This window comes from Dama dama, chromosome 19 (assembly GCF_033118175.1).
Source record: "Dama dama isolate Ldn47 chromosome 19, ASM3311817v1, whole genome shotgun sequence".
NCBI lineage: Eukaryota > Metazoa > Chordata > Mammalia > Artiodactyla > Cervidae > Dama > Dama dama.
Genome location: NC_083699.1, coordinates 513,106 through 540,823, shown reverse-complemented (window position 1 = coordinate 540,823; position 27,718 = coordinate 513,106). Strand labels below are relative to the sequence as shown.

The 27,718-nt window shown below is 38.4% G+C and overlaps 1 protein-coding gene across 4 annotated transcripts; it reads left to right on the top strand.

Annotated features, from left to right (window-relative positions):
* Nucleotides 1–4,241: 4,241 nt before the first annotated feature.
* On the top strand, nt 4,242–27,718 carry PLSCR1 (phospholipid scramblase 1). Of its 4 annotated transcripts, none has more exons than XM_061168067.1 (9): nt 4,242–4,363; nt 9,386–9,411; nt 12,094–12,135; nt 15,441–15,643; nt 16,986–17,028; nt 19,411–19,631; nt 21,491–21,652; nt 24,169–24,330; nt 26,754–27,718. In XM_061168067.1, the coding sequence occupies exons 2-9, from the start codon at nt 9,399–9,401 to the stop codon at nt 26,781–26,783; spliced, it is 876 nt and encodes a 291-aa protein (XP_061024050.1). In that variant the 5' UTR covers nt 4,242–4,363; nt 9,386–9,398; the 3' UTR covers nt 26,784–27,718. The 4 variants fall into 4 exon arrangements, with proteins under 4 accessions (XP_061024050.1, XP_061024049.1, XP_061024052.1 ...); XM_061168066.1 differs by having other exon boundaries at nt 4,322–4,461; XM_061168068.1 differs by having other exon boundaries at nt 4,349–4,461; nt 9,372–9,411.

Below are 27,718 nucleotides of genomic sequence, written 5' to 3'. Positions count from 1 at the left end.
AATAGAATTCTAAAGATTTCCCCTCCAGCTGGCCCTGGGTGGCTGATCAAGCCCAACACTTGTCTCAGTACTGCCATGAAAGTTATTAAGGTTACTAATTAGCTAAACTTAACATAGGGATACTTACAATCAAATAGCATAAACTGGGGCTTCTCTTGTGGCTCAGCTGGTAAAGAATCTGACTACAAAGTGGAAGACCTGGGTTCGATCCCTGGGTTGGGAAGATCCGCTGGAGAAGGGAAAGGCTATCCACTCCAGTATTCTGGTCTGGAGAATTCCAGGGACGGTATAGCCCATGGGGTCGCAAAGAGTCGGACATGACTGAGCGACTTTCACTTTCCATCACACTTTCCAGAGCATAAATACCTGAATATTCACAATCCATGTAGATCGGTCCCATTTTGTACAGGTATTTAGTGCCAAAGGCCAATAGTACTGATACATAATTCACTACATACCTAGGAGTCGAACACACCTAAAACATTCTAGACACTTATATGTTTGATATAAGACCCTTCACAGCATTTTACATAATAGAAAGAATAAATAAAATATATCATGACACAATTATCATATGAAGTATTATGCAGCCCTCAAATTTTGAATGAAATAATTTCTGTATACTAAATGGAAGCAGGATACTAAATTATGTCAACTGAGTCTAATTTTATTAAAATTACAAATACACATGGACATACTAGAAAGAAATACATTACGCTATAGTGTTCATTAATGTGTGGTAGGTTATTAGTAACTTTTACATATTTTATTTGTATTATCTTATCAAAATCCTAAGTATTATTATTATTTTGCAATTTGATATTTTTTTAGAAACACTGAACATTAATCTATACAATTAGTTTGCTATTTATACATATTCTATTCTATATGTTACTAATTCTATATGCACTATTCTATATGCTAATTCTATATGTTACTTTGCCAAATTGACCTTTTAGTACATTTGTTCCCTAATCTTCAAAAATCAATTGACTTAAAGGATCTAATATATCTTTAAACACAAAAATTCTAAGCATATCTAAATATAAAAGTGTCAAGAAAGCCCTAGATTTATAATGTATTGCCCTAGATTTATAATGTATTGCCCTAGAATCACTGCTTGGACTTGGCTCTTTGCTATTTTGAACTCTGAACATGATCATCTCCTAAGTCATAATAAATTATCTTATTTTTCACCCTATCATTACATGAGTTTTGAACACAGCTAAGAAAGTACAAACAAGCATGCAAACTGTTGGGCAGTTGCTAGCTTAATTTTTCTTTATCCTATTTTAAGTAATATTCTCATATAAAAGTCCATATTGCCAAAGCTATGATTTTTCCAGTAGTCATGTATGGATGTGAGAGCTGGACCATAAAGAAAATTAAGCACCAAAGAATTGATGCTTTTGAACTGTGGTGTTGGTGAAGACTCTTGTGAGTCCCTTGGACTGCAAGAAGACCAAAGCAGTCAATCCTAAAGGAAATCAACCCTGAATATTCATTGGAAGGACTGATGCTGATGCTGAAGCTCCTATCCTTTGGCCACTGATGCAAAGAGCTAGCTCACTGGAAAAACCTTGATACTGGGAAAGACTGAGGACAGGAGGAGAGGGGGGCAACAGAGGATGAGATGGTTGCATGGCATCACTGATTCAATGGATGTGAACTTAGGCAAAGTCCCGGAGATTGTGAGGGACATGGACACCTGGTGTGCTGCAGTCCATAGGGTTGAAAAGAGAGGGACACAACTTAGTGATTGAACAACAGGTAAAATCCTTATATAAATGACAACTATATGGAACTGTTTGACTTTCCTTTTTAAAATACTTATGCTCTCATTATTGATTTATATTTTAATATTATGCATACCAAAGTAAGGTTTGTATATATGTTTGTAAGAAAGAGTTTTAATTGAATGTATTATTTTAAAAATTACATATGAGAATAGACTTATCAAAACTATTTTGTATGATTAGAATAATATTTTAGCCATCTACCTTAAACCAATAACACCATGCATATCAGTTTTCATTTTTAAAAATCTAATTTGTCATATAAGTCATTCTATAAGTAGAAGTATAAATAAATGCTTACATGCGTGTTAAGTCATCTCAGTCGTGTCCAACTCTTTGCAACCCTATGGACCATAGTCTGCCAGGCTCTTCTGTCCACGGGATTCTCCAGGCAAGAATACTGGAAGGGTTGCCATGCACTCCTACAGGGGATCTTCCTGATCCAGGGATAGAACCCATGTCTCTTACATGCTGAAGCAAATTTGGTACAATTATTTTGGAAAGCATTTTTGCCTGATACACAAGGAGAATTAAAATGATCAAGCACTTTGACCTCAAAATCCACCTGGAAATTTATCCTTATGAAATGAATAAAAAGAAATAAAATCAATGCTGGATATTTACTTCCATTTTAAAAGCTTTCATTAAATTACAAGCTTAAAAAATGTATTAGCATCTATCCTGAATTGTTTGAATTTCTCATCTACACAATCAAAAATAAATTTATTATTAATTTCTTAACACAATACTTTGCATCATCCCTATGTCTAAAGAATGGATTAGAAATTTCAGTTCAGTTCAGTTCAGTCGCTCAGTCGTGTCCGACTCTCTGGGACCCCATGAATCGCAGCACACCAGGCCTCCGTGTCCATCACCAGCTCCCAGAGTTTACTCAAACTCATGTCCATCGAGTTGGTGATGCAATCCAGCCATCTCATCCTCTCTTGTCCCCTTCTCCTGACCCCAGCCTGTCCCAGCATCAGGGTCTTTTCCAGTGAGTCAACTCTTCACATGAGGTGGCCAAAGTATTGAGTGTCAGCTTCAGCATCAGTCCTTCCAATGAACACCCAGGACTGATCTGCTTTAGGATGGACTGGTTGGATCTCCTTGCAGTCCAAGGGACTCTCAAGAGTCTTCCCCAACAGCACAGTTCAAAAGCATCAATTTTTCAGCACTCAGCTTTCTTCACAGTCCAACTCTTATATCCATAAATTGTATAGAGGGGAATAAAATCTTAACATGTTTGAGAAAATGGGAAGAGGCAGATGTAACTATTTTATAACAGGAAGTTATAGTGTGTAAAGAGGGGTGTTAGAAGAAAGAGATCCAACTTAGCACCACAGAATCCCAGAGAGACTGTCCTAGAGACTGAAGACTTCCTGGTTTCAAACAAAAGTGTGAAGAAAGCTGAAATTATAGATCAAAAGGAGAAATGCTTGGAAGTCCATATTCAGAGGCCTAAGCACCAACCCTCATTCTCTACTGCCATGGAGAGAATGTGGCAATGGTATAAGCCAACCCTAAGCAAGATGATGGAGACGGAAATGGCAAGCCACTCCAGCATTCTAGCCTAGAGAATCCTGTGGACGGAGGAGCCTGGTGGGCTGCAGTCTGTGGGGTCGCACAGAGTCGGACACGCCTGAAGCGACTTTAGCAGCAGCAGCAAGCAAGATGGAGATTTCTTCTGTTGAAAGAAAACAGGACGTCTAGAGATTCAAGAACAATATTCATAGAAGAGGGAAGGTTGAAAAATAACATTGTAATGCAACGGACTGGATCTCCACAGTTTTCCTACTCCTTCTGCAGTAGACAATTAGCAATCAGAGAGCTAAAAGGCAAGGTACGTCTCACTTCTCCATATTTAATAGTTTAGAAGGTCATGTGTCACTTTGGTAAATAAAAGTGTGAATTGAAAACAACAGTGAATCTTTCATTTTAACAAATATTGTCTTCGTGTGCCTGTTTGCTAGTAGGAGCGCTGTTAGCAGCAAACATTCTCAAGGACCTGGTTGGTTGGGCTCTTCAAAGGAGTTAAGCGTCATTCAGCGGAAAGAGAGAGAGGAGAGGAGCAGAGAGAGCAGAGAGCCAAGCAGAAAAAGGCGTGTTTAAAGAGACGAACAAACGCGGCTCGTGGCCATGTGTGCTCTTTGCTGCCCTCTGCTTCCCCGCGGGAAAGCCGCGGGACTCTCGGGGACAGAGGTCGGCCAAGGCGACGGTAAAGGGGACTCCGCTGAACTCCGCCCCCGGGGCCCCCCGAGGCGGCCACTGCCGGTTAACGACTTTCTACGTTTCCAGCTGATTTCGGCCTCCCAGTTCCTCGCGGCCCTGAGCCTCAGCACCCAAGGTTTTGGAGCCTCTCTGGGGACACGGAAAGGAGCCGACAGCCTCCGTCGCCGCGCCCGGCGGCGGTCGAGCCCCAGGTCTCGTGCAGAGACGAGGAAGCGCCCAGGGCGGAAGAGGGCGGGAACCGCTTTGTTACCCAGGAGTTAAGAAACGAAACCAGAAACCACGGGTTTCGTCGCCGACGTCTCTCGGGAGCCTGGGCCTCTCTCCAGCCAAGGTTGCGGGTAAGGAGCGCCGAGCGTCGGAAGCAGAGCACCGGCCCCGCGCCCGAGTTCCCCGAGCTCCTCTCCCCGCAGGCAGCGCCGGACAGCGGTGCCGACAGGTGGGCGGGCGCGGGCGCGGGCGCGCAGGCTGGGCGGAGGGGCGCTGGGGGCGAGGGGCGCGAGGGCCGGCGGGTTGCGTTTGCGCCGAGATTGGGGGTAACGGGTGGGGGCCGGGGCCCCAGCGGCCTAGGAAAGCGACCGCCGAAGCTGAGCGGGGACTGAGCCCGGGGCCGCCCGTCCCAGTCCCATCCCCGCCAGTCTCAGAATCTTTCCAAGGTCAAGGTGTTTCCTGCCTGAAACCGCCTTGTAGGTTCGAATTAGCTTAGTCCATCTCTTAACGACCGGGAGCCGCGCTGAATCATGACCAGAACACGGACTCAAGGGTTATCTGCCAGCATTTGAGGGAAATCAGAGGAACGATTAACAGAGCCTGCTAGCTGTCTTTGAACAGAAAGTATTAATTAGGATTGTGGCTGGAGCCAAAACTGTGCTAGGCACCCTGAAACACAGGAAGAATTGCCAAGACAGGTGGTTTATCACGTAGAAGGTAAAGTAGGAATCCACCTGCCCGACTTGAACGTGTCTGTACTACTTGGTATCTGTGGACTCCTGGGCACTTTCCTCCTACACATTCCTTTCTTGGCTCATATCTGAAATTGGGTGACGATCAAACGTTACAAGAGTTAGAGTATGATGTATAACTTTGGCACTGCAGAATATGCTCAGTAACGTTAGATTTATCACTTTTAATATCTGACCAAGCCCCTGCTTCTCCAGGCTCACTGTCTGGTTCCCATGTGGTTTATTTAGACGGCTATTCCAGCAAGTCCTGGCACAGCCACTTCCCTGTTCCAGGAACAGGCAGGAAGTATTTCTCCTAGTTTAACAATCTGAGATGCATGGTTAATGTAGGTGTCACTTGCTTGGTGGGAAGTATCAGGCGATTCAGAGTACCCTTGTTCTTCCTGGAACTTTCTTGACAACAGAACTTTCTCTTAATAGCACCAGGCCAAGTGTGAGGATTGTAGGGCTTTGAATGCTGAATAAGCACAAAGAAATGGAAAATAAATGGAAAGGGAAATGAGTAGGTTTCTGCAGTTGGATAGAAGTATCAGGTAAGCTGGCTGAGTCACAGGTTTGCCAACCTTCACAACTGTTCTTTCTGACTGAAGGGAGTGAAATAATACTGATCACCCTGTTGAATCAACAAGCACCAGTTAAGTATCTCGTCCTGACAGTCCATGTGCTGGCTTTTGAGAGTTTAGAGAGACAGAAAACCTATAAGAACTGCTCCCTGCCCACCTGTCCATCCTCTTGTCTAATGATCTCTCCTTCTTTGCTCTGCCACCCACAGATCTTCATAAGCTTGAATGAACCAAGCTCTCTCACTCCAGCCACAGGACTTCTACCCATTCAGTTCCCCCTGCCTCAATGCCTTGCCCCCCCAACACACACACCCAACACACACACACACACACACACACACACACACACACACACACACACATCTCTCTAGCCTGGTTGATTTTAAACTGCGCCCCCCCTAGTCTAGTACCTCATTTTCACTTATTCATAGGAAGTTAAGGATATAGAATTCTGGGACTGTGCTTAGAGCAGTAATGTTTTCCTAAAATAATAACACATATTCCCATCCTGGGACTTGGAGAAGAATGTTAACTGGCTTGGTTTTAGGCAACTAAGAAGTGGATTTGGATAAGTAATCCAAATCTAGTTAATGCCTACTTTATAGGCATAGTAGTTTTAGAATCTTTCAAAAATTAGGGACATTTCCCCTTTGAATTGCAGGTTGTACTTTAGTATTTCTTGACACAAAGATAGAACCTTCAGAACCCCAAGAGATGGGTCAAAGGGTTTCCTGGAATATGAATTGTGGGAACATAACTGTGTATGAGCTGCACTATTTCTCCTTCTTCCTGGTAGAAGAGGTTTATGATTAATATCCCAGAGCACCAATAGAATAGGTCTGATAGAATAAATCTGACAGAGATATGCTTATATGTGTATCGTGTATGATGCTTTAATTTCCTCAGATGCTCTCATTTAACAGATTAGGAGTGTGTAGTAATCCAATTATAATTTGAAGTTCTGTCTTTGCCCTGAAGTTATGATTCCAGTGGTGCAGTATATAATATGATTTCATTAGAGATCTTTTTTTACCACTACAAGATAAATACGATTTTCTTGGAAGCCTTTCTGTGATTTGTTTCTTACTAGGAGCATTATTTAAAAGTTAATGGAAGACATTATTTAAAAGTTATATTGAATTAATTAGCTAATTAATTCATCCAGGACACACAGCCCAGTCATTTCCAAACCTGAGTGACGTTATATCTTGTAATGTCATTAACAACTAATCAACTAAGTAATCTAATAAATCTAGTAAACTAATCAATGTTTAATATCATTAAACATTCTCAAACATTAAGTTTGAAAAAACCAAAAGATCCTTAAAGCAGCAAAGGAGACCAGACAGGGATGAACATGGTGGATGTCTTTAGCCCACAAATATGTTGTTCTACCTGGCACATGTAACGGTTCCACTGTTACTTCACATTTTGTACCAGAGCTTATGACATACCATTTTTCCTGCTTGAGATATTATGAAATTGTGAAACTTCTAAAACCTATAGGAAATTGAGGACCCAGATTTTGTTCTGTTGTCATTTTACCAACAGATACTCATCCTCACAAAGCTATAGGTTAAGACTCAAAAGTAATGTGACCTGGTAGGAAGGGAAAATGTAAATATGAGCAAATTAGCTCTGAGTCTATTTAAGTTTCCCTTCCTTGGATTTCTGTGTAAGGAGGGAATTATCTCTGGCTTCATGAAAGGTAAACACCCTTATGTTCATAGTTAGTACTCATTTGGCAAGGATTTGGGAACTTATTTCTCCGTTATTTAAGAGCCTCCAACTATTTCTAATGTGATGCACAGCATTGGTTTTTAGCACATTCTTTGTTTCTAACTGACACTGGATTTCCCAGGATCAAACAACAAAATGATAAGAAATACATTGTAAATTGAAACAATTTTTTCCATTTCAAATGATAGACTTGCCCTCCAGAAACAATGATTTTTTTTTTTTTTTTACTAATTCAGTGATTTTCTCATAAAAATAAATTATTTAATTCTAAAAATAATATCTCCAGGTATTATTTGGGATTTTTCCTTGAACTGAGTTTCCTTCTGGCCTTTTAGGAAAGGGAAGAATGACTGAACCAGTACTTCCGTAAAATTACTTAGTTGATTAAAGAGTCATATAACATTTTTAAAAAACTAATCATATTTATAAAGTGATCCTGTGAGAAACAGTGTAAGGTAAAAACTTGAGCTGTTTAGTCTAGTGTGTTGAGATGGCTGGATGGCATCACCAACTTGATGGACATGAGTTTGAGTAAACTCCGGGAGTTGGTGATGGACAGGGAGGCCTGGCGTGCTGCGATTCATGGGGTCGCAAAGAGTCAGACACGACTGAGTGACTGAACTGAACTGAACTGAACCCATTTCTACTCCAGAATTTATTAGGTTTTAAATTTTTACGTATGTTAAGGAACTTAGTACACTTGAAGATAATGAGTATGAATTTTAATATGCACTCTTTGATCACAGAAATGAGTGTTGACAAAAGTAAGCATGGCTTATTGTATATAAGAATTTAGTCTTCTTTTTTAGTTCTTCATGTGATAGAACATAAAACACTAATATGGTTTTTGAAAACTTTTGGCATATGTTTGTTACATTTGTTTTTCAGTTTATTGTTCACTGTTCTAGAATAACTGCAGAAAAACATAAGATGTTAATTTTTTTGTTCTTTTGGCCTGAGGAGGTCCATAGCACTTGGTTTCTGACTAGTTAATGCTAACAGTGGTTATTATTGTTCTAAGAGAATCCAGAAAGTCAACACTGCAACAAGAAACATATTTTTTTAATTTATTCCAAGGTCAAGAAAACCCATTACTGAACTTCTTGAGTATATATAATTAAGAGGTGACTATAATTGGAATATATTTAAGAGCTTTGCTGTATTATTAAAATTTATGCTTATGGCAGGCAATGACAAATCAGTAATTTGGAAGAGGAGAGGAAGGATGTGGTTTCTTCTCGGGAACACCAGATTTTAGTTAAGGATATGGAAGGATCAGTTGACTTTTACTCCTCATCTAGGGTAGCACGGTAGTTGGAGTTATTAAAGGGGCAGCAGAGACGGGAGAAGGCCTGGAAAGGGCTGAGCTGATTCACATTAGTGCAGGTCCAGATAAAACAGTCAAGTAGCAAGTTTTGGCTTAATGTGTTAATTATAATTAATATGCATACAGGGGCTGGGATTTAAGGTGGAGAGATGGAAAAAGTAGTGACTAGGTAATAGTGGGAAGGACTAGGATGGGATCAAGTCACTAGAAGACAAAAACAGCTTCTCCAACCTCTGAGTGTATGTTTTTAGGCTAAAAATCATTTATTGATATACAAACAGGAGGTCAGACCTTCTCAAATTTGCTGTTCAAACTGGGCAGAAACTATCCTCAGGGCCTGGGAATTCCAGAGATATCTGCAGTAGTGTGACCTGGGAGCTGAACTTTCTCCTTTTCATGCTGGACCCCAGCTGGAGCCTAGACTGTGGCTCGGTCCTGGACTGCGTGCTCCCTGTAGGTTGTGTAGGTTGGAAGGCTCACGTTTTTAACTGGAGGGCCTTGGGCTCACAGTGTTTCTTTTCTGTCTTCCTTCCTCTTTGAACCGTCTCCTCCCAAGATTTTTAGAAATCGTTCACCATCCTGGACTGACCCACAATTTCTAAAATCCTACTCAGAAACACAGCAGTGGGAAAGAGAGTCAAGACTGAAGGGTTCAAATGACCAGATTCTCAATGGTTAGATGAGTAGAGGAGTATCTTGTGTGTATATAGTTTCTGGGTATCCTTTTACATATATTTGACCTATATATTTATATCAGGTCTTCTTTTTCAGAACTGGTTAAATCATGGACAAACAAAGTAAGTAATCTAAGTGTTTATTTAACTCCTATAATATTAAATCTCTTGTTAATGTGTTATTTGTCAAAATGTTTTATTCAGTTTCTGAAAGAACAGAATTTGGTTTGTGTTGTTTATGTTCCAGAACCCGCAGTCTGGGGCAGTGTTTTGACTATAGAGAAGATGTACACAAATATCCACTACCACTAACTTTCCCTTTAAAAATAAAAAAGCCTTAGATAAACCTATGAAATCTTGGGCTTAAAATAATGAAATTTAGGCTTACTGGAAAATATGTAACATTACACTTCATCTGAATCAGGTTTCCCTTTTCTTTGTACATTTTATATATAAAAAAAAGACTATTCAAGTCATATTATTTAATAAACAATGGATTTAATATGCCAGGACATTGTAATAAAATGCTCAGATACATCCCCAATATATATCTCATAAAATGCACATTTGAAAAGGTTTAAATAAATGTTTATTTTCTGGCTTTTTTTTCCTCAAGAAAATTCTAAGTAAGATGAATACTGGCCAAACATGTAATAAAAGACTTTGTCTTTTAAAAAATCTAAGTTTCTGAAGAGAAAAAAATCAAATGGGAAAAAAAAATCCTGTCTTCAGAAAGATCTCTTTTCTCTATCTTTACTTAGATAACCGAAGAGATATTTGTCTCTACCACAATGCCAGCCTTGCTTCATATATCAGGTCTTCTTTAGGGCCAGAAACCTTGACTTTCTTTCACAATGTTTCATGATTTTTCTTAATATATGCTATATTAATTAACAATACTAAAAGCTTTCAAAATGTAAATTCATATAATATTAAGCTATTTTCTTTGCTGTAAGCTTTAAGATTCTTCAAATCACTTAAAAAATTGATTGGGTCATGGTCATAATTACCTTTTAACTTCAGTTTCATATATACAAATATATGAATTTGTGTGTATATGTGTACATAAGTAGAATGTATATGTGTGTGTGTGTGTGTATATATATACACACACACACTGATATAGAGAAATAACAATAAAATAACTTGTTGACAATATGAACGTCCTATGATTTTTTAAGTTATTCTGAGTTGCACTGCACAAATGCAGAAATGCATCCATAAGTCATTTGCTCTTTGATCCACTTGAACACTTGCCCATTCACTTATTGTTTTTCTTTGTATAACTTCCCCCTGGAATTCCTGAAACTGGGATTGTTGCTCTGATACTGAAACCCCAGAGATTATAGCCACCTAATTTCTTGAATCTGTCAGCTCCTTGATTTGTGTGCGTACTTACTGTTGTTCAAACAGCAGTACCTGGTAAGAAGTGACAAAATGCGACATGCCATTTAAGGATGGGTCTCTAACTCACACTTGCAGTGTGTTTCCTCGAGGTCTGTTGAGTCTTACCCTGTGAGGGGCTGTGGGCAGAGCCTGGGGAGCTGGAGAACTGGAGCTGGCCCACCCACCTGAAGCCAGGGCAAAAAAAGGAAAGACGGCTAGGACAGAATGACTTGTGATATTGCAGCGATGTGTGATGATTTGGGGTATGCTGTGGTCCGTATGGGGAAAAGCCTTAACTCAAGTAGAGGATTCTCTGTTGCCTGAATTTGCACAGTATGCATCGACTCCATTCAGCTGAAGTTATTATGAAGCCAATAATGGGAAAAAAAGGGGGTAGGAGTGGGGCATAACCCAGTCTTCCTGTGAAATTACATGACCTGAGTGGTCTTTCAAGACACATGATAGAGAAACATACAGGAAATGTGTCAGATTGAAAGTCTGGTCAACTTTTTCTTCTACATTCATGCTATGTCCCCATTATTCAAAACTAAACTATTTTGAATTTACAATTAATAAGCCATAGGAAAGAAAGGAGAATGTTGCATAAACGGAGTGTCTGCTAGATCATAAATTCCATAAAGGCAGAGCCAGTGTGGCCCCTGAACCTGACTGCGGGGTGACAGAGGACATGCTAGGAAACACTCCTTTTCTGGCCACGGCGGTCGCTACGGGAGGATTAGACAGATGCAAACATGAAGAGATGGGAAGCTGAAAAATGTGTGCATACACTGAGACTATTCAAAGCACACTGATTAGCGGATAGCAAAACGTAGTATGTTTGTTTATTGTAATTAACTCAGTTATGATTTTTGTCAGTCAGAATCAGTCAAATGCTGGGAATTCCCTATGGTATAAACTTAATGGGGGTAGTTCCAGAGTAAGCATTAAAAGGATATTTAAATACTGAAGTACATGTATAATTTTGAATATTTAAAACATAATTCTTATAGCAACAATTACAGATAGCTTTAAAGTCACCTATAATCCTTCCATTACCAAACCCATATCCAACTAGTTTCATGTATCTGTTTCTCCACAGTCTATGTGTGGTTTTAAAACAATCTATTTTTTCCTCATAACGAAATCAAAATATGGAAGACAACACTCATCAAACTTTTTTGAGAAATAGAAATTCAGTCCCAGTAACTTAGCTGCTATTTTATTCAAAGAGAATTTGTTTGAACCAAGATTTGACTGCAAATTACCTTTGATAACCGGCACAACTTTTGTTAAGTGAAGAATCCACACTGTTTCAATACAACACGAGAGCATGTAAATGAAATTATCTAAGAACTATGCATTTTTCTGATATGTATATATATTTTTAAGAAGGTATGTTTACCTTTTGTTGAATTACAGATGTGCAAATGAATGCTCCACACCCAGGAACAAATTTAACAGGTGGGTATCCCCTTGAATATCCATCAGCAGCATTCCCAGGTAAACGTTTGCTTAAAGAATAAAAAAAACAAAACAAAATTTACCAGTATGGACATTCCCCAAAGGATGTGCGTGTGTGTGTCTGTATGTGTGTGCCTATCTCTGTGTGTATTTTAGTAGTGTCTTTTATTAAAGGGGCAATAATGAAATTGACAGTGTAGTACTTGATTTTTTTCTTTGATCATATGTTATCATAAGGATCATTAAAATATTTTTTTATATACAGGATAGTAAAAACAGTAGTGAGTTGACAGCATATGAAATATAAGTTTTCATGTAAATTGAAAACCAAAATATACATATTCAGTAACAGATTTTATTGATTCTCAATTTGTTCTGAAAATTATGGTCATTCAATCATATTTAGGAGATTTGTCTCTGGGTATTTTTGAGTTATTTATTGTCTGGAGTTAATTGTGTTCAGTGATTGTCATGAAAAAGAGATAACTGCTTAAGCATGGAAGCTTCACTCATCAGAAACATAGCTACCTGGGATAATTCTCACTTTCATTTTGAAACATACAGAAATGTGAAAGCTTTACTTTTATATACATACTCAACTGTGCCTTGCCTTTCTAAGAAAATAACTGAGTCATATCACTACATACACCAAGGAATATATTTTTTTTTTTTGAACCACTGTCTAGAAGACTTCAGAGATTTTCATTTAGACAAACAGTCATCAGCATTTCCGGAACTTTACCAGATGGCAGAGTTCATTTGCAAGTAGGCATCTACTTTTGAGAGACCAGGACTTAGGATCAAAAGGGATCCTGTTTGGCCACAAGGGTTTACACATTTTGTATTCTACTCTGAGCAAACACATCTGCTTGGAACTGAGGGACTAGTTTAGCTGTCTAGCCAGGAGCCTTTCAGTGAAGCCTGATCTCCTCCCGATGTTTGTGTTTAAAAAAAATGTGACGTAGAAAGACTGCCGAGGTTCTAAGATGATCGCTCTCAGAGGTGCCTCGGCTTAAGTACTACTTGTTAACTGTCGAAAACACTAGTACCAGGGCACCATCCCAGGAAAACTGAAGCAGGGGCTCTGGTTGTGGGACCCTGGGATTAGTAATTTTTTAATTTCCAGGTGATTCTAACGTGCAGCCAGGGCTGAGAACTGCTACTTGAAATTTTTATATGGTTGGTGTTTAGAGAATTATTAGCACTTGGGGGATATTTTAATCCACCCATGACTAAATAACAGTAGATGGTACATAATTAGGTTATAACCAGACTGGAGAGCTTGTGAGAAAAATAGCTCAACTTTATTTCTCAAGTCTAAGGCTCATGTAGCACAGGTCTTTTATGATAATGATGCTAACAACAGTGATGGATTGTGGAATAACTCGTTTAGTTCTCAGGAAATATTAACAGGGTAAATACTATTCATTATCCCCATTATGCAAGTGCAAAAACAGTCATAGAGAGACTGGATCGCATAGAGAGACAGGATCAGGCTTCAAGTTCTGGCTTTTGTATTTAATCATTGTGTAGTGGTTTTAAGCAAGTTGCTGTACCTCCAAGCCTCAGTTCTTATGTATAAAATGGGCATAATATTTTCTAATTCAGGTGGTCTGAAAATTAAATGAGACTATGTGTAAAACACCCAGCACAATGCTTTACAATTAATAAATGACAAGTATTTGCTATTATATTTGTAATATATTAAATCAGTTGGGCTTTAAGTAAATGAAATATTATTTCAGGTAATTCCATATGTCTGTTTAATCCATTGATTTGGAAAATAACTATTCTCTCAAAGAATCCTGTGAGGATTTAATGATGCTAATAATGTAACCAGTTAATTCACATCTCTCCCTCACTGGCTTCTTGTGGTTTGATCTTTGCACTATAGTCAGTGCTGTTTAAAAATAGATATGTTAATATTACAGACAGTACCTAATGGGTGAGGCTTCCCTGGTGGCTGACTCAATTGTAAAGAACCCACCTGACAATGCAGATGATATGGGTTCAGTCTCTGGGTTGAGAAGGTCCCCTGGAGAAGGAAATGGCAATCCACTAAGTATTCTTGCCTGGGAAATCCCATGGACAGAGGAGCTTGGTTGGCTAAGTCCATGGGGTTGCAAAAAAGTCCGACAGGATTTAGCAACTGAAAACAACAAACAACTATTAAAATATTGTAGGACACAGTAATTTCTTTGAAGTTACATTACATTCCTATGGAACAGTTACTCTGTAGACCATTTAAGTTATAAAGTTACAAAGCTTCATATTTGTAATCACAAATTCATGTGGAATAGAATAAATACCTATTGAATTTCTTCCTCTACTGTGCTTAATAAATACTTGAGACAATTTTGCTTGCTAGAAGTTTTTACCTTCCTTGATTCTCAAGTTGTATTTTCCAGAGACTTGCTAAATTGTGAAATTTAAATGTGGAACATAAGTATCATAATAAACTTTTTTTTTTTTTCCCCTATGTGGAGAGTTTTAGGAATGGAATACACCATGGGTTCAAACTTTAGGCAAATTGTTAACCCAGGGGGGGTATCTGGACTAGTGGAAGCAATGACACGCCTTTACCTCTTTATGAGGGTTTCTCAACAAAGGCACCACGATATTTTCGGAAGGATAGTTCTTTTTTTTTCAGGCACTGTTCTTGTTCTTTTAGGCTATTTAGCAACACCCTTGGCTTCTACCCACCTGATGCTAATTCTGCCCTCCAACTGTGACAGCCAGAAGGGTCTCCAGATGTCGAGTATGCAAGGAAGGGACAAAACTGCTGTCAAATCTACACGTGTAGGAGACGCCACTTGTTAGAATTCTAGAACCATTTTTTTCACAAGGTGGCCTGGCTACAGAAATGCTGACTCAGAGCCTCTGTTCTGGGCTTTCTACTCAATGCCATCCCCCTTTTTCAAGAAGCCATTTCAGAAGTTTTATGTACCTGACTCTAGATTGTTTGTTGACCTTCTTTTACTTCCTTGGTTTTCAGGCATATTTTCATCTGAGTTTTGAATGATGAGGGTAAGTCTGTGTGGCAACTCTGTACACAGAGCCTAAAACCCTCAAAATAGGAGTGGACATGAAATCACAGATGTCTCAATGAAAAATCACTGACAGATAAAAATATCTTAGAATCCTAAGAATCTTAAATATCTTAAGATTTAACATTATCTTAGAATCCTGTTTCTACAGGATTTCTGAGTAGGAATTGTAGTTTGTAGACAACCGGGGTGATCCTAAAAGACTTGGTTTGCATTTTTCTGTGCAGTTACGAATTATTTCCCATGTTCGTATTTCAGGACCTCCGGGATATATTGGCTGTCCTGGCCCCCAGGCTGGCTATCCAGTGCCACCAGCTGGTTATGCAAGTCCTGGCCCAGCTGGCTTCCCTGTCCAACACCAGCCAGTGACTAGTCACCCAGGTGAGCCCACCCAGGTATCATGGATGCCAGCACCACTGCCTCCATTAAACTGCCCACCGGGACTGGAGTATTTAACTCAGGTAATTCAATACCTAAAACACTCATTAAAAACAAAACTGTGCTCCCAGTTTACTTAATGAGAATAACAATTGACTAATTCACAAAAGTGTGAAACAGTAAACAACTTTACTATCAAATTACTCTAATTCTTCTAGGTCAGGTCTACTTTTACAGCAAAATGCAAATGTTTTAGGAAATTGTGTGTTCTATGATCTTGAATATAATCTGCAGTAACAGCCAATATCAAACCTTTAGTAAGCACTATTTTTCCATGCTTTATCCCTAAGTATAATATATGTATTAACTCATTTAATTCTTTTTAAAAAATTCTGTGATATGTAAGTATTATAATTATCACCATTTTACAGAAGAAGAAACTTAGGTCCAGAGAAGTTACATAATTTGCTCAACATCAAAATGCACAGGAAGTAGGAACAAGTTTTTATTTCCGGGACCTTGGCTCTGAAAACTGCCCAACACTGAATAATTTTCCAGGAGTTGGAAAGAAACATCAAACTCAATTTAGTGTTCATTTTCCACAAGTGGTACTAAGAAAGGAGTTAATAACCTGTGTATAATATGACCTACCTTTTATAATAATTAGAAAATTACATTTTTATGTTGCTCTTGTGTTTTGGAAGACCCAATTTTATTAATGCTACCAATAAGGAAAAAACATTCCTGGGTTTTAATGTACAGCATAACGGCTTACCTCAGCAATGTGAGGTTTAGTATTTGCTTGCCATTAGAAATTTGGTAAGTTAGTTTTCAGTAAATGAGCTGTCTCTCTTGCATTCTGCACTAATTTCCCATAATGCACTTGGGCAGCATATACTATAAGAATTTTGGTAGTTCTTAAATTCCCTAAGAAATACCCTAAGTAAAAAAAAAAAAAAAGAAGAAATACCCTAAGTATATTTTTTTAAAGAAAAATTAAGCCCTTACAGTATATTTGGGGAAGTCATCACCTACCACAAATGATATCAAGCACACTTTAAAAGAAAAGTGTTTTTATTTGTAGAAAAAAGCTCTTTAAATGGATGAAAAGGTCTTAATATTTCTTAGGCCCTTTCTGGAAGGAACATTTTTTTCTAATTTTATAGGGATTCCAGTGTAAGTCAATTTTGTTTGCCCTGAATTTGTCCACATTAAAAATAAACACATTTCAGTAGTTTTTAAAAATATACTAACTTTAATTTTATACCTAGATGTGAAATAAACAGTTATTAACTATTGATAGTATTGATAAATGTTGATAACTGATTATATACATTCTTTTAAAATATACAAACACTGATGTTAATTTGTTTGGCTCAATAACATGGTTACAGCTCTTTTTTTTTTTTTTTTTTCCTATAATAGATAGATCAGCTATTGATTCATCAGCAAATGGAACTTCTGGAAGGTATATATTCATTGTATTTATCATATTTCTAGGAAGAGAGGACATTTATGCAGATAAAAGCATATCATCAAACACAGATATAACACTTTCAGTGATGTTGAAATTAAACCTGGTTTTAAAAACCATTATCTGTGATAATGATAATCCTGATAAGGATCATCAGCAGCTCATTTTTTTGAAATTAATAGTCAAGTGGTAAAATAACATTAAGCTGGACATCTGTCCTCATGATACAGACCATGACTTGGGAGGAAACCAATCAAAACTTACTTTTGTTCAATCTTCTCTCTAGAAATCACTTCAGTGATTCTATCTCTAACCCACCCTAACCTCTATCTCTTCAACTTTTTTTCCCCCAGTTTGTGATGAGCTTGAGATTGTCAAAGAGCCACATGCAGTAGTTCAGTTACTACACTTCCAAAGTAGATGAACTCTTGACTTTGGAGGGATGGGGATGTTTTGGAAAACCTCATTATTGTCCATGGTTTTTCTTGGGAGTTCAGATGAGCACTATAAAACCTTTGTTCCACGGGCTATGAATTATCACCTTGGCACAGGGCCTCCACACTGAAGGGTGCTGACCAGTCAGCCACGCCTGACTTCCTAGAGTGTCCTGCTGCTCCTATGAATGGGGCCTGATTCCTACAGTTGTTTCCTTTGGCCCAGAGCTCCTCAGGGGCAAAGGAAACTTAAGAAAGCCAGTAGATGTTTCAGGACTGCTGCCAGGGAAAGAGAACCTGGGTAAATTCACGCACCGATGTATTTTCCTTACAGACAATTCAGTGAAAACGCTAATAGATTTTAGAATATATCTATTAAATCTTTCTTCACATCTCTGCAAAGTTCTTTACCACTGATAGCAATAATAAAGTGAATTGTACTACTATAGTAATATGGTTAATATTTGGTTAGAATATATAATTGTTGCTTATTCCACTTAAATCACTTGTGATGTTCACTGTTAGAAATTTAATGTTCTCTTTTTTTTTTGGTCCTGAGATCTCAGTTCCCTGACCAGGGATTGAACCCACAGCTCCTGAAGTGGAAGCGTAGTCTTAACCACTGGACCACCCGGGAGTCTCATAATGTTTTCATTTTTTTAGTTTGTTTATACTATATTTTCTCTGGAAAAGAGTATGATAATTTGAATTTTCAGTTTTTTTTTAATGATTCATTGTAGGGTTTATTTTTGATATTATAAAAACCAAAAAATCAGACACTGTACATTATATAGCACTCCATTTATAGTTTTCAGATTTATAAGTTTTATATATATTTGAAAAAATATATATGCATTAGTCATGAAATATAAATTTCAAATTTAATAATTATAAATTCTTCAGTTTTTTAAAAAGGATATCTAATTTTCTTATTTTTTGTCTTAAATTGCAAGTTTATATTTTAACATTATAAATAGTATAGAGAAAAGATTACTCAGTTCATTTTTTAGCACCTGAGACATGACAGGACACTAGTACATGTCCCAGTTCAAAACTTAAGAGACAATAAAGACAAAACCGTAGAATTCTTTTATTTGTTTTCATTTTTTAAGTAACTAGAAAGAAACAGATTGTGTAAGCTCACTTATCTCACTTTACAGATAAACAAGCTGAAGAAGTTAGAGATTAATCTACTTAAGAAACACTTAGGTAATAGATCCCATTTCATGATTACTTTAACTTTTTTACATAAAATATTTGACAGGTGGATACTGAAGTAAAGGGTGGCTCTTTTAAAGGCAGAATCAGGGTCTGTCTAAGGCATAGCAAAGACACTTAAGGGAGGTCATGGTGATGGAACTTGTGAAGAACATCTTCATCTAGATCCATCCACACCAATATGAGGGACTGAATTTTGCCTCTGGTTTTGACTGCTCCGTATTTGGATGACCGCTGGTGCCCTGTGACTCAGCCAGCGAGGGCTGTGGACGGGCGTGTGCACGTGTGTGAAGTTGCTCGGTTGTGTCCCACTCTTTGCGACCCCAGGGACAGGAGCCTGCCGGTTCCTCTGTCCATGGGATTTTCCCAGCAAGAATACTGCAGTAGGGTGCCATTTCCTACTCCAGGTGATCTTCCTGACCCAGGGATTGAACCCCCATCTCTTGCTTCTCCTGCATTGGTTGGCACTTTACCTCTGTGCCACCTGGGAACCCCTTGTGTCTCATAGAAACTCCACATTTCTCTGTGCTCTAATACCCTCTCCTCCATTCCCGTCACCTTTTTTCTATATTTAGATCATTCCTAAACACCTTTCCTTTTCTTCCTCCTGTGTTAAATGAAGTGCCATCTAAAAACGGTGTAGCTAGACACTATAGCATCTTAGGATAGACTGATTATTGTTTCAATACTGTAGTCATAATGAGTCCCTCTTTTATGTTTTTAGTCCTCACAGGTTTTGAAACTAGAAACAAATATGAAATTAAGAACAGCCTCGGACAGAGGGTCTACTTTGCATCAGAGGATACTGATTGCTGTACTCGAAATTGCTGGGGGCCTTCTAGGCCTTTCACCATGAGGATCCTTGATAACCTGGGCCGAGAAGTCATCACTCTGGAGAGACCACTGCGGTGTGCCTGCTGCTGCTGTCCCTGCTGCCTGCAAGAGGTGGGTGAGCGATTAACGGTAACATTCACAAATACTTTGCAAAGTGGTCCTGTAGGAGTTTTCACCTTATCGGTGAATTTATATAATAAAGTGAGATTTAAAGGTGTGGTTCACCAGCTATTAGTTTATGCTCGAGAGTAACTTGTAGGAAGGAGGCAGGTGGAGAAGAGTAAGCCGTCAGCCGCACCTCCCTGAACAGTGTGCCCTCCGGGCTGGGATCAGAGCTCAGAGACCAGACTTCTTGATCTTCAGGGAGAGCTGAGAATTAGGGCACGTGGGTCACATCCCTCACCTGAAATGACCACGAGGGCCTGGCCAAAGCCAGAGGAGAGCCCCATAGGGAATATCCTCAAATACCATCCCAGTAGCAAGTGGTCAGAAGAGTGAGGAAGAGGACACACATGTTCATCACATAATTTTAGCCAACCTGCAGGGAGCTAAGCAGGGCTTCCCAGGTAACTCCAGCAGTAAAGAACCCTCCTGCCAATGCAGGTAGATGTGCGTGGCCTGGGTTCCATCCTTGGGTTGGGAAGATACCCTGAAGGAGGGCATGGCGACCCACTCCAGTATTCTTGCCTGGAGAATCCTATGGGGAGAGGAACCCAGTGGGCTACAGCCCATAGAGTCACGAAGAGTCTGACACAACTAAAGAACCTGCCCACTAGTGCAAGAGACCCAAGAGATGCAGGTTCAGCCCCTGGGCTGGGAAGACGCCCTGGAGTAGGAAATGGCCACCCGCTCCAGTGTTCTTGCCTGAACTACCCCATGGACAGAGGAACCTGGTGGGCTGCAGCCTAGGGACACGCAGTCAGACGTGCCTGAGCACGAATGCACACGCGGGGAGTGGCCCTAGTAGAGGCTCCCTCTGAGAAATTTCAGTTCCTGTGTCTTTCAGTTCTCCATTTGAAAAAGTAGTATATTTGAGTTCCTGTAATTCCTACTACAGGACAGGGCGAGTTGTGAGCACCTTCAGGCCCGTAAAGGCCAGGTGTCTCTTCCATAGCACTTGACAGCCCTCTGACAGAGAGCATGGGTCTCGGGGGGACCCCGGGCGCAGAGGAAGCTGTTAGAGGAAGCTGACCTTCGCCTGTACCTCCACTGGCCTGAGACCAGTGCTGCCGGGCTGCTCAGTCGTCCACACAGGTCGCTGTGAGAGCCGGGCAGACAGAACTACAAGCACATGGGCATTTGATGTCTAATACTGCACTGATTTTTGAAAGGATAATTGAAGTTGTTCACGCTGAATTATTTTGTTTTCCAAGTCAATTAGTTTATATATAATAATATTCAAGAATAGCTGAGGTAAAACAGAGTTTGATAGAATATGCTTTACAATTTATAGAGCAGGTTAGCATATGATTGGCCATAATAAACAGATCTAGGAAGTCCTCAGTTACACATGAACATGCCGAGATGCTCTCAAGGTTGCGGAGCTGAGGTTCAGCTTCAAGATTCCAGGCCCCATCTTGTTTCTGTCTTAGCACTACTGACCTTATTTGAAGATTGCTCCAGTGATCAGGACTCTGTCCATACATCTAAACCCCTATTTTTAAAGGAGTTTAAAAAATAGCTCTTAATAATTTAGACATTTTTCATAAGTATGGAAATTTTAAAATATACGAGACGGATAGAGCAGTACTCCAGAGTGGATGCGGGGCATGCGGCCTCCCTGAGCTGGCGTCTCCTCTCTTCCACTTCGCCCTGGGGAGTCTGATGCAAGTTAATTTACCTCTCTGTTCCCCCCTTACTGACTCTATAAATAGGGGTAATAGTAGCAACCTGGTAAGGACATAGAGTGAGTTAACTGGTGCTTAGAGCAGTGTCTGACAAACAATTTATATATTCTTTTGCTTTTGTAGATAGAAATCCAGGCTCCTCCTGGTGTCCCAGTAGGTTACGTTACTCAGACCTGGCACCCTTGCCTGCCAAAGTTTACAGTTCAAAATGAGAGGCGAGAGGATGTGCTAAGAATTTCTGGTCCATGTGTTGCCTGCAGCTGTTGTGCAGATGTTCATTTTGAGGTAAGACATGTGATAATGTTTATAGGTTTTGCTTTCCTAGTTAATAAACTTTAAACATGGTGGTTTCTGTGTAGAGGCACTGTATATTATCCCTTTTGAGTGGAACATTAACCTAGTCATTAACGTCTGGTTTCCAAAGCATATGGTCTTTCCTTAGTCTGAAACACAAGCTATCAGTGCTCTAAGCCCTCTTCAGAATCTCTGGCATCTTTGAGTTCCTACAAAAAGCCCAACTACGCAAGGAGAATTTTAACAACAATAATATATGAGGTACTACCCTACCATGCTTCTCTATGATCTGTCCTTTATCCTTGTATTAAAGTAATTAGAAATCACAATTTATCTGTGTATTTACTACCTCAAGAAACTTCATTTCAGCAATTTTTCGACAAATGGGGCCCAGACTTACAGCCCAAATTAATTGGATGCAAATGCTTAAAAGTCAAACAACTATAAAACTTAATCTTGATACCACAACTATCTTGTATAAGCATAAAATCTGTTAAACCTGACAATTTCTACAGAAGGGACAAATTCTAAAACTGAGTAGGGCTGGCCCCCTTATAATGAACCTGTAGATTTCCTTTTAGAATAGTTTATCAGTTATTTGTATTAAATTTATAAGTTAATCAATGTAATAGTAATATAATATGTTTATTATTTCTAGAAATTGAAATCATTTTATTATATAGGTTTTTGTTTTAAAATTTTTTTTTTAGAATTTAGTTAAAAATCATCTAGTCCTATTGACTTTCCAGTTGTACATCCGTATATGCTTTTCTGTTCCTTTCCATTAAAAATTTATATATTCTACTTCTTACATAAATTTTTGGTGAATTTTTAAATTCCTTTCTATAGGAATCAAAAAGAAAAAAAGGAAATCTTAATATCTTGTAAGTTTAGTAGTAGGATTGTGGTGGCTGATAAATTATCTTCTGTATATTTCATTTAAAATTTTTCAAAAATTAAACTAAAAATAAAATGTAAGGTATAGATGTTTAGAGGACAGCTGTTAGCAGATGAAGCATGCGAGTGTGCACTAGGGAATTTTTGTAGCGCAACGAACAGCCCCTAAAACCCAGTGGCTTAAGAAAACAGGAATTTATCCTCATGCTTATGGATCTCAAGGTCAGCTGCGTCTGGAGGACATACCTAGGCTTAGACAGATGGGCCTGACTTAGGCCATAAGTTGGCCTCAGGTCTGCCCCAGGTATGTTCGCTCTGGAGTTGCATCAACAGCAGCTGCCTGGATCATGCTTTTTTAGTGGCTGATCACTGGAGAGCAGGACCAAGGCCACGATCTCTGCTGTCTAAGATCTCTGCTGGTGTCACATCCATTAAGCCTCCATTGGTTAAACAAGGAACGTGGCCGCGTCTTAACTTCAGTGAGCAGGGAAGTATACCAATTTCAGAGGGAGGACACTGAAACGACTGTTTGATGAACAGCAACCCAGGCTATCACAGCATTCATAGGAGGAGTTTATTTCATGTTTTTAAAGAGCTTAACTGTCTACATCCAAATAAAATGAGTCAATGTTTTTAATCTCTCATATTTAGTGGCTGGTTTCAGCCTAAGAGAGGGCTTCAAATCCAAATAAAATGAGTCAGTGGTTTTCATCTCCCATATTTAGTGGCTGGTTTCAGCCTAAGAGAGGGCTTCAAATGTTGCCAGCATGCGTGGTGCGTCGTGCACATCTGAAAAGCACGCTTCCCTGCCTGCTCGGATACAGCCCTGCCTATAAATACCCTGGCGAGTGTGGGCTACGTCCAGCCCCCGGATGCCCACGTTGTGAGGGGCATTCCATGGGCTATAAGCTGTTCCGTTCTTTACCATGGGCCTGGGCTTTAATTCAGATAGAAACATACAATTAGAAAAACTTTGTTTTGGAGTTCTTTTGTTTCATACATCCTTCCTCTTTTATTGTTCAGTCCCATTCTGTTGTCCAGTTTTACCCCGAGCCTTGACCTGGGGCATCCCATCAAATTACTTACTGGTTACTTTACTTCACTGAAAACTGCCAGTCCTCTGTTCCAGCCTCTCGGCCTTTTATGTTTTCCTGAGTCCTTCCGTCACCTTTAAACACTCAACCTGTGTCAACTTTCTGTGCTAATCTTAAAGCTGAAGTCAGATTAGAGTTTCATTTATTACCTGCTCCCCCCACCAGATGGCTTTAGAAATTTCATTCAAAGAATAATTTCATAGTTGTATCTTTTCCTGCTTGAATTTTATTTTGGATAGATTCAACTAATATATTACTGTATATTGTAATGGAGAATAGAAAACGTTAACTATTTCAGCTAAACTACTTTCATATTAGTTCTCTGTAGCAAATAAAGTTTTTAAAATCAATCTGTAAATAAACATAGGAATCTACCTTCATCTACTGAGTAATATAATGTTCACAGTTATGAATGGCATATAATTTTAATAGTGGTTTCATTTTACTTCTACTTGGAAAGTAGCTTTGTTAGTTTGCTAGAAGTTTTTGTCCTTTTTTTTTTTCTTTCCAATTTAGGTTAAATCTCTTGATGATAAGTATGTGGTTGGCAAGATTTCCAAGCACTGGACTGGCCTTGTTCGAGAGTTATTTACAGACGCTGATAACTTTGGCATCCAGTTCCCGTTAGACCTTGATGTGAAAATGAAGGCAGTGATGCTTGGCGCGTGTTTCCTCATTGTAAGTTTACTCCTGCTGATCTAGGGCACAGATGGCTTCTCTAGTTTTATTCTGAAATAGTTTTTTAAGTTTTATATATTTAAATGACCTTAAATTTGTAGGTTTTATCGAAAGTGGTCCTGTTTAATCTTAGCTCTGAAATTCCATTTTCTTCTGCTACTCTTGGTTCACAGGTGACTAGCTTCTCTCTGGAGAGTCTGTAGTTTCACACGGTAACAGAAGGATCTTACATGTTAAGGAGAAGTTCTGGTTTTAGTGGTTAAAAAAAACAGCCACCACCACCACCAATAACAAAAAACCCCACATTGGTACTTTGGAGAAGAGTTTGGATCTTCTAGTGTGTTTAAATGAAATATGTCTCAGTGAAACAAGGAAATTCCTTCCTTATTCACTATTAAACCGTCTAATACAGAAATACAAACTGCAGTAAGAATATACATTTGATCAAGTCTTGGATGGAGCTATCAGTTGAGAGGAAATATATGGAATGCAGCATCGATTCTGAACTTGTCTTCACATTAAATTAGGAAGTTTTTAGTAGTAAGCCATACCCCAGTTTAACTAAGTCAGAAGCACACCATTAAACATTTGTGTAGCCCCCCAGATGACTCCGTATGTGGCCAGTGTCAGGGTCTCTGGGGACAGAGCAGTGGTTTTCCACCTTAGCTGCACAGTAGGAACACCTGGGTAGCTTTTTCAAGCCCTCCGTCAGGACTGGACCCAGATCCAGTAAACTAAATCTGGAGATGGAACCAAGCCATCAAGTGTTCAAGCTGTCATATGATTGCAATGCAAGTGAGGTTTGGAGCCACTAAATTAATATCTTAAACACTGACATGCAGAAGCAATCAGAAAAAAAAACAAAACAAAACACTAGAAAGTGAGAGAACATACAGAAAAGGATTCAGTTACTTCAACAAACAAATATCAGAAGATGAAAAGGAAAAGAGAAACATCAGCTCAATATAGTTTGTAGACTGTGTTTGGATACTGATTTAAACAAACCAATATAAAAAGACATTTACAAGACCTTCCTGCACATGTGAATACTGGCTATTTGATGATATTAATGAATTAGTAAGGTTTTTAAAACGATGTTGTTATTATGGTTATGCAAAAACAAAACAGTCCGTATTTTTTAAGGGTATATACTGAAGTATTTCAGTACAAAATGATATGGTTATTTATCACAGATTTGCTTTTAAATAAGGGCAGTGAAGCCAGGGGGACATAAGGGATGGATTAATCGGTGAACTAAGCTGGGTGAGTAGTCACTGGGACTTTATTATGCTATTCTATCTAAATTGGGATAGACAAGATTTTCTATATAAAATTTTAAAGATAACCACAATTCTGTTTAAAAATTGTGCTTTCAACAAATGTTTATTTCACATGAGAAGAAAACTGTAATCTTAATCTTGGGGAACTGTTTAACCAAAGGTTTACACACCATAACCAAAGATATGATGTATATAGGGCAGAGAGAGTGATGTCTGGTTAGATGAGATACGGGACTGGAGGGTGGTGGTGGGGTTATGAAGTGAAAGTCCCTCAGTCATGTCCAGCTCTTTGTGACCCCATGGACTATACAGTCCATGGAATTCTCCAGTCCAGAATACTGGAGTGGGGTTATTAGGAACTGAATATAGGGTAGATTGGGCAACTTCTTATAGACCTTGGGAAGATACTACAAATTGTTTAGTTAACTGGTTAGTTTTAAGCTATGTATAAATAAAAATAATTATAAATCCAAATTTTAGAATGATAAATCCTGATGACCAACTGTATTAGTGCAACTGCAAGTGAATGGTTATAAAGATTCAGTTATTTCTTTATAAAGGGATAAAGGAAAATGACAGATGTGAGAGAGCTAAAATCCATACAATCTAGAAGTCATAGGGATGAAGATTTGGTTAGAAACTGATGGAATAAGACGAACTGAGGAACAGAGAGAGACAGGCTTGGAAGAGAAGTCATGAAATTGGGCCCCAGAATTCTAAGATATTATTCTAAGTCTAAGATGGCTGTCATTCTCCTGAAACAATCTAAAAATTGTACATGGAACTCCAGGTGCAGTCACAACACAAGTTATATTACTAAAGAAGGAGTTCAAAAAGTTGAGGCAGAAAGATTGAAAGAAGAACATTCTAAGAAGCATGAAGAATAGTGAAACTTGCAGAAATTACCTGAGAATTACTTAAGTTCATGCAGGTATCCATAAATGAACAGAATTGTAGGATTTAAGTGCCTTCAAACTGGAAAGTTGAAGCTATCACTTTTTCCTAGATCTACTTATTACAGTTGGTTTTTCTTGTTTAGCAAGTATGTTATTTTGTTTCTTCAGATCCCTTAGCATTTATGCATCTGAGAGCTGATCTCTGCTTCGTGCTGAAAACTCATTTCTGTATTTTGTTTTTCTCTAGGACTTCATGTTCTTTGAAATGATTAAGTGAACAGAGAGCAGGAGTGTGATAGTACATTCATGAAAGTCTCAGAAAATCTGAAGTCCATATCTTGATTGGGACTATGTAAAAGAAAATTGTGCGGATTTTTTTCTTTATGTAAATGACTTATTACAGCATGTGTAAATTATTCTAGGATACCTAAAGCTTCAGGCATATGATTTTACTTTTCAAATTAAATAGTTTATTTTATATATCACTTACTTATAAGTGTTTTTATACATTTTCTTCTTCATTGTGCATTTTGGAGGAAGGCTGTAGAAATTTTTACATTTAAACATAACTTCCTGGGATGAATTGCTTTGAACTAGAGTCCCTGCTTTGTTTTCAATCTGTACAGAAAAATTAATTAAAGCCTTTTTAAAGTAATACTAATATAAACATACATTGTTTTATTAAATCTAGTTATTTCCTATGTAACAACTGTTATTTTGCAAAAATGGTATATTCAAAAAAGTTCAAAATGAACATAATTTTCAGTGTTTATTTTTACAGTTATGCTCAAATAATACTCAATATTCATATTGTCAAATGTATTTTTTTGTTCAGAAAATCACACTACATTTAACTTCTATAATCTGCAACTATTAACATTTTTATATTGACAAGACTATAAATTACCAAATTTTGATGATTTTTCATGAATAAAAGAATGATTGTGTACCAAAGAAGGACATACTTAAAGATTCACTCTAAAACTGGGATACTATAATATTTTGAAGTAATTATATATATATATATATGGAATAATTAGCTTCTGTTCTATATTCTGTCATTCATGGAATATAGTAGTTTTCAGATCACTCAAATGTTAATTAAATAGAACATATATATTCCGTCCTTTTATATAAACATATATAAATGTTTATAATGGTCTATTAGATTATTTTTGCCAACAATTAAATAATTAAAACATTGCTGATATA

Excerpts from the sequence above, each read along its gene's own strand:
- PLSCR1 (XM_061168067.1), top strand. Across the intron at positions 15,644-16,985 it reads GACTGGAGTATTTAACTCAG|ATAGATCAGCTATTGATTCA; the intron begins GTAATTCAATAC and ends TTCCTATAATAG. Across the intron at positions 17,029-19,410 it reads GCAAATGGAACTTCTGGAAG|TCCTCACAGGTTTTGAAACT; the intron begins GTATATATTCAT and ends TTATGTTTTTAG.